The sequence below is a fragment of the Vicugna pacos genome, chromosome 2 (genome assembly GCF_048564905.1).
Source record: "Vicugna pacos chromosome 2, VicPac4, whole genome shotgun sequence".
Lineage (NCBI taxonomy): Eukaryota > Metazoa > Chordata > Mammalia > Artiodactyla > Camelidae > Vicugna > Vicugna pacos.
Genome location: NC_132988.1, coordinates 102,835,805 through 102,849,514, shown reverse-complemented (window position 1 = coordinate 102,849,514; position 13,710 = coordinate 102,835,805). Strand labels below are relative to the sequence as shown.

At 34.2% G+C, this 13,710-nt stretch overlaps 1 protein-coding gene across 4 annotated transcripts in view; it reads left to right on the top strand.

The window, feature by feature from the left end:
* Window positions 1–13,710, top strand: part of TBC1D19 (TBC1 domain family member 19) — a 136,765-nt gene that overhangs the window by 21,165 nt on the left and 101,890 nt on the right. For 3 of the 4 annotated variants that reach the window (XM_072945483.1, XM_072945476.1, XM_006207000.4), the window contains exons 2-4: window positions 4,473–4,545; window positions 5,531–5,576; window positions 11,388–11,463. In XM_072945483.1, the coding sequence (XP_072801584.1) occupies window positions 4,473–4,545; window positions 5,531–5,576; window positions 11,388–11,463 (195 nt within the window). Of the gene's footprint in view, window positions 1–4,472; window positions 4,546–5,530; window positions 5,577–11,387; window positions 11,464–13,710 lie in introns of those variants that run through there. The other variant, XM_072945491.1, reaches the window with a different exon arrangement.

Here is a 13,710-nt window from a genome sequence, read left to right as displayed (position 1 = left end):
CCCAACGTGTTTTAATTGAGCCTCTTTTCCTCAAGAATGAGAGAGGACTATGCCTTGTTTTTCTTTTTATATTCAGCAACTGACATGTAGGTTTTCAATTAAATATTGAAAGAAGAATGCAAATGAATAGGCATATACTTGAGTATAACCATACTGAAAGGAAACAGCTGCGGTTGGAGAGTGCTTGGATGGCACTCAAAATGGGAAGATAGGAGTGAGTTCCTAATGTAGGATTAGCGAGAAGTCTAAGCAGAAGGTTCTGTTGTAGGGCACTTCTAGAGAGATAGGTTGTATAAGTTGGGTGGGATAAGATTTTTAGAGGATTGTAAATACCAGAATGAGTTTGTTTTTATTTTGTAGGCAGGAAAGGGGTCACTGAGGTCTTTTGAGGAGGGTGGAGACTTGAAAGTGGTTTTCAGGAGCAGTAGTCAGGCACTGGTGAGCAGGATAGATAGGAATGGGGAGAGTTTTCCAGCTTCATCCTCCGTTTTATTCCTTCCTGTGTTCTATTGGAACTGTGCTGTTCCACAGACTGAAGGAGCATAAGAACATTCCCACGCTTTTGCTCAGCCTGTACTCCTTTGCTTCTCTTCCAGCTTCTTCAATTAGAGTTAATTGTTCCTTTCTCTATGGTTGATACCTCTGTTGTAACTAACATATTTTCTTTCTCATAGTGAATTAGTTTTTTTATTGGCTATCTTCCTTTCTGAACTAAAACTCCATATGACAAGGACAGGGTCTTAATTCATCTTGTGTTCCCCATGGGGTTTTGCATTTGTAAGTCTAAGAAATCTTTAGTGCAAATGCATTCATTGAAAACATGTTTTTGAAGTACTGACTATGTGACAGCTATTGTGCTGGATCTTGGGATACAGAGATGAAAGACATGTGTCCTCTAGAAGCCTATAGTCTAGTACAGTGGTTCTCAAAGTGTGGTCTGTGGACCCTTGTCTAAGACCCTTTCAGGTCAAAACTATTCCATATGATACAAAGACCTTTTTTAAAAAAATTGTGCTGACATTTGCACTGATGGTACAAAAGCAATGACTGTGGGTTTAAGTGCTGGTGTATTAGCACAAATCAAGGAACTGGTACCAAACTGTGCTAATAGTCATTATATTCTTCACTATACACATTCACAGTTTCTGAAAAAAAAAAAAAGCCAGTTTCATTTGAGTGTACTTAGTGAAACAGTGAACAATTTTATTAAATTTCTTTTCTTAAATATACATTTTTTAATATTCTGTTTTAGGAAACAGAAAATATACATAAAGCACTACCACTATATATTGAAATAAGATGATTATCTAGAGGAAAAGCACTCCAGCAATTAATTGAGTTTCAGGAGTTACAGGCTGAAGCTGAACTGCTGGCTTGTTTTCTTTCTTTCTTTCTTTTTTTTTCTCCTTCTTCTTTTTTAGTGAAACAGTGTCTTTACTTACAAGAGTAAGCTACTGACAAACTTATTCAGACTTGGATATTTGGCAGAAATTTTCTCTAAAATGAGCAAACTGAGCTCATCACTCCAAAGAAACCATTATGTGTTGGCAGTGATAAAATTCAAGCTTTAAATTAAAATCAGATTCTGGAAAATTTGTATCAGTCACTGTGAATTTGATGGCTTGCCAATACTTAAAGTCTTTTCTGCTGATATGGGTGGTGATAATAACAAATATTACTTTTTAATATTGTTCAGTGGAATGTGTCCACTGCATCGCTTAGTTAATATATTTGAAATGATCACTACATAATGTTACATAATCAAGTATAGGCAGAGAATTGATTCAGAGTGCAATGTAGATCAATATATATGTATGTAATAAAATACGAAAACGTTATTGATGTTCAGATTCCACATTGCAGCTAATCTTTAGGACACTACTACTTGTCAAATTTTAGTGTACTATCAAAGGAGTATATCCACAGTATCTGAAATGGATACTAAAATATCCTTCCCTTTTCCAGTTGCATATCTGTGTGACATTGATTTTCATATATATCAGTCAAAACAACCTAGTACCATAGATGGAATATCACAACGGATTGAAGAATCCAGCTGTCTTCTAATCCAAACATCAAAGAGATTTGCAAAATGTAAAACAAGCCTTTTTTCCCCACTAATTTTCGTTTCTGAAAATAGTTATTTTAAATCAAATTATTTAGGTTAATATATTGTTTATATTGTTATTTTAAAATGAGTTAACAAATATTTTTATTGTGGTAAAATAAACATGAAATTTACCATTTTAACCATTTTTAAGTGTATAGTTTAGTGGCATTAAGTACATTCACATTGTTGTGCAACTATTATCATCATCCATCTCCAGAACTTTTTCATCATCCCAAACTGAAACTCTGTACCCATTAAACAATAACTCCCCATTCCCTCCTCCTCACAGTCCCCAGCAACTGCCATTCTACTTTCTGTCTCTACGAATTTGACTGTTCTATGTACCTCATATAAGTGAAATCATACGGTATTTGTCTTTTTGTGACTGGCTTATTTCACTTAGCATAATGTCCTCAAGGTTTATCCATGTTATAGATGTGTCAGAATTTTCTTCCCTTTTTAAAGGCCGAATAGTATTCCACTATAGGTACATACTGCGTTTTCTTTATCCATTCATTTATCTGTGGATGCTTGGGTTGATTCCACATTTTAACTATTGTGAATAATGCTGCCATGACTATGAGTGTACAAATATCTGTTCAAGTTCCGACTTTCAGTTCTTTTGAGTATATATGCAGAATTGGAATTGCTGGATCATATAGTAATTCAAATTTTTCCATTTTTGAGGAACTTCATACAATAAATAAACAATTTATTAATTAGGGGTTACAATATGGTGATATTCTAATTATATCATATCTGTTTTAGTTATTAGCTGGAATACTTTTATAAAGACACATTTCCCTTTATTATTTGGTTACCCAGTGGTACAGTTCCTATAGGAATGGCAGGCTAGATAAATGCCTTTTCATTTATTTACCAAGTTTTCAGGGTAATAAACTGGTTCCCTGACATCCTCAATTTTTATTACTCTACCAAAATTTTCTCCTCAGAAAGACAGAAATGGAGCCCTGGCTGGTCAGTTTCAAGAATTCAAAGGTGCTAGGTTGCTCAGGGGTCTTTAGACTTCATCTCTTATATTGGATTAGACAAAACCCCTCCCAGGGTCAGCTACTATTTCTAAAATTAGTTCATCATATGGTCCAATGAGTACTTCCTGGCTATTTTGGGGTTCTTCTCTTTTCATATCCATCAGATACCCCTCTGCTTTTTTTGTATAAATGTTAATACCGTTGTGGCTGTTGGTTTTTTCCCAGCTGCTTGTATTTCACACTTGTGGAGAATAGCTTATCAACAAGTTTTGCTGTAAATATTTTCCATGTGATTTTGATTTTGCTGTCTAGTTTCTTGGTCTGTTTTTATGTGGAGATCAGGAAGATTTAAAAAACCTCACTACCACCAATACCACCTTCCCAGAAAGAGATTGAATCCTAGAAGAGTTAGAGTAGAAATGAGAATAATTGAATTTTCTGACTTGGAAGATTTGGTAGACAGTAATTTCATGGATGAGGATTAAAATAGAAGGGGATGAGAAAGATGGTGAGTGGAAGATAAGATCAATTTTTGATCTCTTAGATTTGAAATGTTTATGAGAGATCCTAGTAGAAATGCCTTCTTAAGAAATATGGTTCCAGAACTTGATAGAAAGATCTAAGTGATGAAATACCAACACTTTGAAGGTAATTAAAGGCATATTAAGTTGGAGAAATTGTTATTTTTGATAAAAATTAGTGTGAAAAACCAGTGAAATAGAAAGCATGCACTTGAAGATGAAAGAGATACTAATAAGCGTTTGTGAACGAGTAGTTTTATGTATTTTCTGTAAATATGTACAACAAATGCAGGCTTACAGAGCAGCAGTCCAAAGAGGATGATATTGTTCAAAGATCTAGTTATATGGGTGCAGGAAGGTTTTTGGTCATTAGGTGTAGGTGCCATATATGTTGAATATAATGCTAAGAGAATGAATTGATGAAATCTAAGTATTTTTCCTGTTAGAAAAATAGATGTTAAGTATTCATAAAAAATGAATATAATACTAAGAGAATGAATTGATAAAATCTAAGTATTTTTCCTGTTAGAAAAATAGATGTTGAGTATTCATAAAAATAAAAGCCTTAGATGGAGACTTTAACTATTCAAAAGCTTCAAGTTTTAATATTTTAAGTAGACTGCAGTATACTATCACAGATCCTTATTTTAAGAGTGGGTGAAAAAGTCTTCTCTTATGAGGTATTCCAGATGCTCAGGTGGTCTGACCTCAAGGTGGATTTTTAAAACAGTATGCACATTTGGACATTCCTTTTTAAAAATTTCATTAGCATTAAATATCATCCCAAATAACTTACTTTTGACCTCTGTCTTTTCCTTTCTTCTTTTTTCCTCTTCATTCTAAAATTAGGCCAGTCTTCAGAGACCCGAGATTAAACTTGAATCACTAAAAGAAGATATTAAGGAATTCTTTAAAATATCAGGTTTGTAAGTTGTTTTTTTTTTCCCTCTAATTCTTTAAAGCAAAATAAGGAAATATTTTATTTGAGGAAATATTGTATCCCTAGCCTTCTAATTACTCATTCAAAATTGTGAAATGATGGCTGGATAAGTTTCTATTTGGGGAGAATTAGAACTTTCAGACATTTCAATAGAATGCTGCAAAAATTCAGAGCACTGTGAGAATGACTGCTTTACATTAATCAGTTTTAAATACTGTTTACCTTCATGGTCAAGCTATATCCTGAATGTATTAAGAATCTCCTTAGTTAAGTTACCTGTCTTTTACCATTCATTTGTGGCTTTTTTTCTTCTATACTTTTTTTCTCTCCTCTTTTCTACCTTTCAAAGAAAACAGGAGAAAATCTCCCCCTCCTTTTTTGTTTTTTTTTAAATCAACCTGTTTAGCAGCCTTCGCACATGGGAACTGAGATATTAAATGGTTTACTTACCCAGATAAGTTCAGCTAGTTAGCAGCCAAACTTACTGATCCGACTGGTGGTGCCTCGTAATAGTCGTCTTCTCTTGTTGAGGAGTTTACTGACTAGTTAATTGTAACGAATTACTTGTGATCTTTGTCAAGTGCCTGGCTGTTTCTTGCCCTGTCCTTGGCACATTCCTCACAGCTCTGGTAGTACAATAGCCAAAGATTTTGATGTTCATTGAGTGAGCACCTTAACAGTGGAAGAAGGAAATGTTCCTCCCATCTTAAGAAAAGGGTACCATAGTTTTACTCACAAAATAGTATCATGTTTATGACTTTGCTATTTAGTGTTAGCCAAGGGATATTGGCAAATATATAGGGAATAATTCCTTAATATAACACTTTACACAGCAATTGGCAGTTGATAAAGTCCTTTCACAAATGAATATGATGTTAGTTTTTGTGAGATAAATTTAGTTATAATGTATGTTTATTTAAAACACTAATATGTTTGTATGTTTTATCCCTTTTTTTAAAAAAAATAGGTTGGGAGAAGAAGCTTCAGAATGCTGTATATAGTGAACTGAGTGTGTGAGTTTTTCCTACCTATTTTGAGATCCTCTTATGTTTAGCTGTATTTACTTTGTAAGTAGTGAATGTTGTATTGCTATGTGTACTCATTGTTATTACTTCTTAGTATTTATATGGCTTTCAAGTACATTAACACTATTGAAAATTACAGTCTTGCCTGAGAATTAATAATAAAGAGGTGGGGATTTTTTACTGCCTAAAAAATTTATATATTAACAATTCATTTAACCAGTGTAATTAGGGAATGATATTTCTCATAAGCTAATATTTCAGATAATTTAAATTTACCAATGTTCTTTTTATTTTCCTTTTTCTGTCTTTATAAACTGACCGTTTTAAACACAACTTTTTTCCTTGAAAAAATGATGTCCTTATTAAGAATATCAATGTTTTTATTTATCTGGACTTGTCCTGAGAGTCTGTTGAAGTGTGTAGAACTATTTGTCATTACAAAAAATACAGATCCTGAATGTTAGCGTTAGTTTGTTCAGTGTTCCATTATTCATTAACTACTTACTGCTAGTGCCGTCCTAGGCACTGGGAATATAGCACAGAACAATAAACACAATTTCTGCCCTCATGGAGTTAATAATCTAATAGAATTCTTATGTCCTTTTTTTTTTTTCCTGCTATCAGTTAGCTGTGTCTCTAGCATTCTCTAGTTTCTCACACTTCCATTTCTAATTTGCTCTTTCTAATCTACTGATAACTGGGAAACGAGATAACCTTGTTTACCTGAATTGTTTCTGAAACAAAGAGACTCAGATGAATGCCTGTGGATTTGTGCTTAGACACATTTTTAAAATTAGTATTTGCTTCTTTGCTTATTGCCATCTTCCAAATTGGTTTTTGAACTCTTAACATCACAAATAAAGTGTTATCTATTAACTAAAGTTGACTGTGACCATACCTTTGGTTCTAGTCACCAAAGGAAAAGACAGTTATCATAACAAGTAAAGTTTTAAAATTCCACAAATATAGTAGAGACGCCATGAGTTGATTACACTAATATGGACATGGTGATTTCTCTCCTGCCTGTTAAAGCTTGTGACTTCAGTGTCTTTGTCTCTGATACCAGCAGAATAAAAGCATCTGTTGTGTATAATTCCAAACATTAGATTCTCATCTGAGGAGATATTAGTGATGATTGCTTTTTTTGTGGTATAATGCATTCCTGAAAACTGTGCTGTGCTACAGAGTGCCTCTTTACTTGGTGCCAGGGACAGGCATTTCATTCATTGACATGTCTTTGATATCCTACATAATAGACATAAGTAGTTATTTTTTAATAACTTCTAGGGATATTTGAAGGGGTTCAGTAAAAACTACCTTTTTCCTCACTTGGATTCTGAACAAACTGAGTAATAAGATAAAATGTAAAGGCAAATGAGAGATCAAAAGCATACTCTTATTTGTGGTAAAGACTAGGTAGGAGGACATAGCTTAGTTCAAGAGCAGAATAAGCTCTTTAACTGAACTCTAGACTTCAGTAGACTTTACCTTTTAGTTAAGTAGCATTGATGAACATATTCAGTTTATTCCTTCAAAATTTGAAAGTTGGATAAGGCATTAAACCTCATCTGTGGTGTAATGATTTAAGCCTTAGAGAGAGGCCAAGAATGTTACAGTGAGGAACTCTTCAGATGAAAGGGCACATCCAGAGTGGGGGAAGGTGTGTTTCCTGACATAAATCAGAAGAATAAAGTGGACTTAGCATGTTCTGTTGTGTTTTTCATTGGCAGAAACCATTAGATGGATAAGTAAAGAAAGCAGAAAGTATAAATATTCATTAAGTTAAATAATTGGAGCTGAAAAAAAATTCTCATTCCTAATAGAAGGACACATGGGTTAAACAGCTCATGCCTGAAAATTGCTCATGTTATTTTACTTATTTTAGTAAACATTCCAAAGATTTTAGTCATATTTTATTTAACAAATATAGCAGAAAATTTTCTGTATTCTGTTGTTACATGAAACTTGTAACTGTAGCCCAGGTTAGCTCTTCCCACTTCAGGTTGCCTACTTTGTTTAATTATTATTGTGTTAATAACCACTTAACATTATGTTAATGATAATTTACATTGACTGAATGCTTATTTTATGTTCAGCTCTGTGCTAAGCACTTTATATGCATTGCTTTATATAATGTAGTCTTCATAACCACCCTGTGAAGTAGAATTTGTTATTATCATCATTTTACAGAAGAGAAAATTGAGTCTTAGGCCACTTAAGTAACTTGCTTAAGATGACATATCTAGTAAGTAGCAGCGCTAGGGCTTGACCTCTAGCTGTTTGATTCCAAAGCCCATACGTTTTACTACATCTCACATATATTTGTATCTTATTTCTTACCTAGATTAAAAGTCTTCTAAACAAGAATTTTGTCTTAAATTTATTTCAATATTTCCTGTAGCATCAAATAAATGACATTGAGTCAGCAAGTAGTTATTGTCACCTACCAATGCTAGCACAATAAAGATTTGTTGAATTGAGGAAATATAGCATAATTATTAATCCTAAACTTACTGTAAAGATTTAAGAAAGCCTTTACATTGAAAATGTACCAAGTTTTTTCTGTATCCTAGTCTTTATTTTATTTTGTGTAGAGCAGTTTATAAAGAATTAGAAGACCTATTATTTTCCTTTAAGGAATATGAATTAGAGAAATAGATAAACCTTTTTAAACTTTCTATATATGAATATATTATAAAAACATATACCATAGCCTACTGTTAAGTAGCTATATGCAAGTGTCTGCCATACCTTGGAGGGTGTATGTGCTGAGTATAAGAGCTGAAAATGGAAAGATTTTAGATGATGTACCTTACCCTAGACCACGAGGTAGGGAAAGTCTTTATAGACATTCATATGTTCCTGGAAGAGTCCTCAAGTAGTAGACCTGGGCACCTCCAGAATGTCTTAATTATAGTTCTTCTTTGCCCTCTTAGTTTTATTTATTTATTTCTGGTTTTTTTTTAATTGAAGTACAGTCAGTTACAATGTGTCAATTTGTGGAGTTTGACATTTACAAATGTTAGCCACTATATATAAAAGTAGATTTAAAAAGTTTTTTCTCCTTTCTTAGTTTTAAATGTTACTATGTGCTTGTTATGCGTTATGTACGGAGCTAGGTGCTGAGGATAATGAACAAGGTAAATAGTCTTTGCTTTTATGGAGCTTCCGTCCTGGTGGGGCACAGAGACTTCAAAGAGATGATTGCAATTCAATACAATAAGTGCTATAATAGGGTAAGTACAAGGAGTACATAGGGCAGGCACCTAACTCACATTGGAGATGTCATGATGACTTACCAGAGGAAATAATATTCAGACTGATCACAAAGCTAAACCAGAGTTAGTCAGGAGGAGTAAAGAAGAAAAGTGCTTAAGGCACAAGGGAACAACAGAGGTTTAGAGATGTAAAAGAATGTGGAATATTGGAGGAACAAAAGTTGTATGGCTGGATGGTAGAGGGAAAAGGGGCATAGGAAAGGATGATGCTAGATCTGTAGGCAGGGATGCACTTCTTACTCAAGGATTTGTAGGCTGGATCCTAAAAGCATTTGGGTGCCATTTTGGGATTTTAAGCAGAGCAGTGACATGATCACATTTGCATTTTATTCATTTAGCAATGTACTGAGTATCTAATATGTGCCAAGCCTTATGTTAGACACTGGAAATACAGTCACTGGTGAATAAGGAAGATACTGCTCCTGACTAACAGACAGGCCAATTGGCAATTTGAAAATAGTGTGGAAGCAGGGGAGACTGCTTATGAATCTGTCAGATGAATGCAGGCAAGAAATGTTGGTTGCCTAAAACAAAGTCACTGGGGTAGAAAAAGATGAGAAGTATTCATGGGGATTTAGGGAGACAGGAAGAGAGAGGAGTCAAGAGTGATATTCAGGTTTCTACATTCTTCCTATCTGCTGATCCTCATCTCTTTGTGCACTAAATGTAAAATCCATGATAACAGAGATTTTAACATGCTTTGTCCACTGCTGTATCTGTATTACCTCGAACACTTAGTAGGTGCTCATTAAATATTTACAAATGAATAAATATACCTAAGTTTATTTTGGTTTCAATGTGAATGATTTTAGGGTTGCCACTTCTTGTTACCTGTTTTTGTGGATAAATTTCTTTGAACATTAATTAAATAACTGTTAAGATCATCAGTAAGTGCTCTCTAGTTTCAATCTTAAATTTCTAAGTTTTATTAAATTTAGAAATAATTACCATTAAAATGGAAAGATTTTAGAGTTATATTTAATTATAAACCACATGTCTCTTTACAAATGATGTTTGGAGTGGTATAAAATATGTAGCTTTTCAACTATCTTGCATATAAGAAGATACACTGAGGTATCCAGAGATTATCATTTTTTTTTTCATTTGTGAGTGGGGAAAGGTGATTTATTTAGGTACATGGAATACAGATTTTCATAGGAAGAACTACTAGCCAGGAATAATCAGTTAGTGAAATTGCCTTATTGATTTGGTAGGATAGGTTGGCTTTTTCTATTCCAGAAATGTTTCTTATGGACCTTTGAATCTTTTATGCTCAGATTCTGGGATAGGTGCAAGAGACTTGGCATATCATTAACCCTCTACATGCTGATGTCCCCTTTTAGAAGAGGAATTTCTTGAAAATTCAGTATAGGGTTCTTGATTGTTAGAACATGGTTGCTTTGCTATAGGTACAAGTTCTATGACTAAGTTCAATGGGAGTTATATGTTGTTGTGAAAGAGATTGAAACCTCTAAGTAAATGTTAAATTACTGTATATTCCGGTTGCTTTCTCTGTAATTGTACATCACTCTGTGTCTCAGCCATTACATGCCAACCATCCTGGCTGTCTCTGATTTTTAGGCATTCCGCCTTCCCCACCTCAGAGTCTTGTGCTTTCTTACCTTTTGCCTGGAATATTCTTCCCCCAGATTTTTGAAGAGTTGGCTCCTCTTCACTCATGTCTTGGCTCAAATATGAGCTTTCCTAGACACCTTTCCTGCCTTCCAAATCACTTTTGACTCTATTTTCTGCTCTCATTTTCTCATGGCACTTATTACTTATTGATATTGTTCTATTTATTGATTTGTTTTTGTAAATATTGACTATTTTTCTTCACAAGAATATTAGGTACATGAGAACAGGAGACACTGTCTTAATCCTACCATATACTTAGTATTAATACCTAGAATGACTCAAATATTTGTTGAATAAATAAATCTGTTTTCTTATTAAAAACAATATATTTTGAATATAAGATATAATTTTACTTTGAAAACAGGAAGAATTTATAAGATACTAAATGTTTAAATTTTTATTAAATTTATGAATTTATTATATACTAAAATATGGCTATTAGAAAAGGGAGTATTTTTATACTATATTTCAACTATGTAAAAAGGGAACTGGGAGAAATGAGAAGATTTGACATATTGGTAAGTTAATGGATTTTTTTTAGACTTTAGACTTAAAAAAAATTAGTGATATAATATTGTATACTAAAATGAACCATTGTGATAATTTTCATATGAGCATTTACAGAGGTAAATAATTTAAAAATTACCTCAATTTATGAATTTACTTTAACTTTTAGTAAATCATTAAATTGCTAATTTAAAACTACAGTACTAGTAGGATAAGAATTAAAATTTTATTAGGTGGTTGTACCTTGTGTAGGCACGTAAAACTGCTCATTCTGTTCCATTTATATCATGGACCTCAGAGGTAAGTAATTTCTAACCAAGAGAACTGACTAATTGTCAAGAGTAACGTACGATATTCAGCGCCCTCCTTTTGTCCCTAGGTTTCCTTTACCTAGTCATCCTGCTGCGCCTCCTGAACATCTTAAAGAGCCTTTGGTGTATATGAGGAAAGCGCAGGTGGGCTATTGTTCATTTTAATTTTCTTCTTCCATACAAAGTTATATACTGCAGGGCAGAAGGTCCTTATTACTATCAGGACTATGTTTATTGTATGAAAGACTGGGTAAAGACCACTGAAGTGATGTGAACAGTATTTGCGTACGCTTTCTTTCTATTTTCCGTAACCAACAATCGCACTTAGTTAACTGTAGTGATCCTGAAAATATTGAGTAGAAGAAAAAAAATCATGTGCCGTACTGGCCTGAAATTTCAAATATGGTAAGAGTATTATACAACCATTTGTTCCTCATGCTCTGTGATCTTAAAGGAATGAAATGGGAATGAACTGACTCACTCTTCCCTCAACATTTTGACTTTTGACACCAGTGTTACTGATACTGTATTTGAAATATGTCTGTTTTCACAGCAGGTTGTTAAATGCTAATTGTATTCTGTTCTGAAACTCAAATGAACCTTGTATCTAAAATGCACTGAAAACAACTAAAAGTCACTTTAAAAGAATAAAATAAAATAAAATAATTTAAACAGAAAAACTGTAAAAAGCTGTTCCCTATAAATTCTGTCACATGCCCCTAATTCTTTTCGCTGGCCTTTGCCTGGCATCGCCTGGTCTACCTGCTGTGAAGTCGCACTGTTCAAAAGCCTTCCTCCCAGTCCTGGGGACTCTAACTGCCACTGCCGAGGTGTTTAATGGCCATTCTAAGTCCATCCTAAGGCCATCCTAAGGCCATCATAGTCTCAGAAATTATTATGAACATTTTCAAATATGCCCCAAAGAACTCCCACGCACCCATCACCAAGCTGCAACAATTGTCAGGGTGGTTCTGCTGCTCCTGGGATGTGTTCTGCTGCTTTCAGTTCCCATGTTTCATGATCGTGAATGTTAGGCAGGTTTTTATTTTTCTGCTTTTATTTTCATTTTAAAAAATCTTCAAAATTAGATGGTGAAAGGTGCAATATAAGCAAAAAACATGGAGATATTTGAGGAAATACGTAATCTATTTCTATCTCTAGGTGGTACCTTTAGGGCTAGCCATCAGACATTTATTATCGATCCGTCATAAAGCATAATCATTAAATAATACATGTGTGAAAGAGTTGTTTGGTCTTTTGTTGTAAAGATATAAAATCAAGAAAATAAAACTAAAAATTTGGGTCTGAATATTTTTTGGCAAAGTTTGGAAATTTCTGTTTTAGGGAAAGTATCAGTTTTAGCATAAGTGTAAGAAACAAAACACAAAAGTTGGTTTCCTTTTAAGACTGAAGAGATACAGAGATAAGTAATAGGTCTGTTCTTAAAGTCTACTGCTAATTGCTGTGACTATATATGACTGGTAAGTATCTGTCTTGTGTAAATATATGTATGGTCCTCTTTCTCTCCAGACTTACCCACTAGATCAAGAGATGGCGTTGGCATGTTTCAGCCCATAGGCCAAATCTGCCCTGTACTTGTTTTTGTGTGGCTGGCAAGCTAGGAATATTTTTTATATCTTGTGACCCATGAAAATTATATGAATTAATAAAATATGTTTTATTGGGAAATAGTCCTGCTCCTTTATTTACATTTTGTCTGTGGCTGCTTTTGCACTACAATGTCAGAGTGAAGTAGTTGCATTAGAGACCTTATGACCTGTAAATCCTAAAATTTTTATTCTCTGTCTTTTTACAGCAAGTTTGCAAATCCATGCACTAAATGATTCAGTTCTTTAAGAGCAGGGACTGTGATTTTTATTCTCAGCATCTAAACATGGTACCCAGCCCACATTTGCTGAAATAGAGTTGACTCTTGACAACATGGGTTTGAACTGCGTGGACTCACTTATACACAGATTTTTTTTCAGTGCTAAAAAATACTACAGTACTGCACTGTCTGGGGTTGGTTGAATCTGCAGGTGTGGAACCGCGGATACAGGGGCCCAACTCTCAGACTGTAGTTGGATTTGCCACTGCATCGTGGCAGTGGTTGTCGTCCCTAACCCTTGAGATGCTCCAGGGTCAACTGTAAATAATTCTTGAGCCATGGTCACACTAAATACCTTTTCTACCAGTTAGTGCCTGCCTGTCTTCCCATATTTGTTCTCCTCTAATTGTCTAGTTTTCTGCTCCCTGTTCTATTAGGCAGTTCTGTCTTTGCATGAAAGCTACGTGGCGTGTATTGAATGACTGCTGTTCCATCATGTTCTCCCTTGCACCTCATGCCTTTTTCCCCATTAGATTTCAATTCTGCCTGCCATTCCAGTCCTC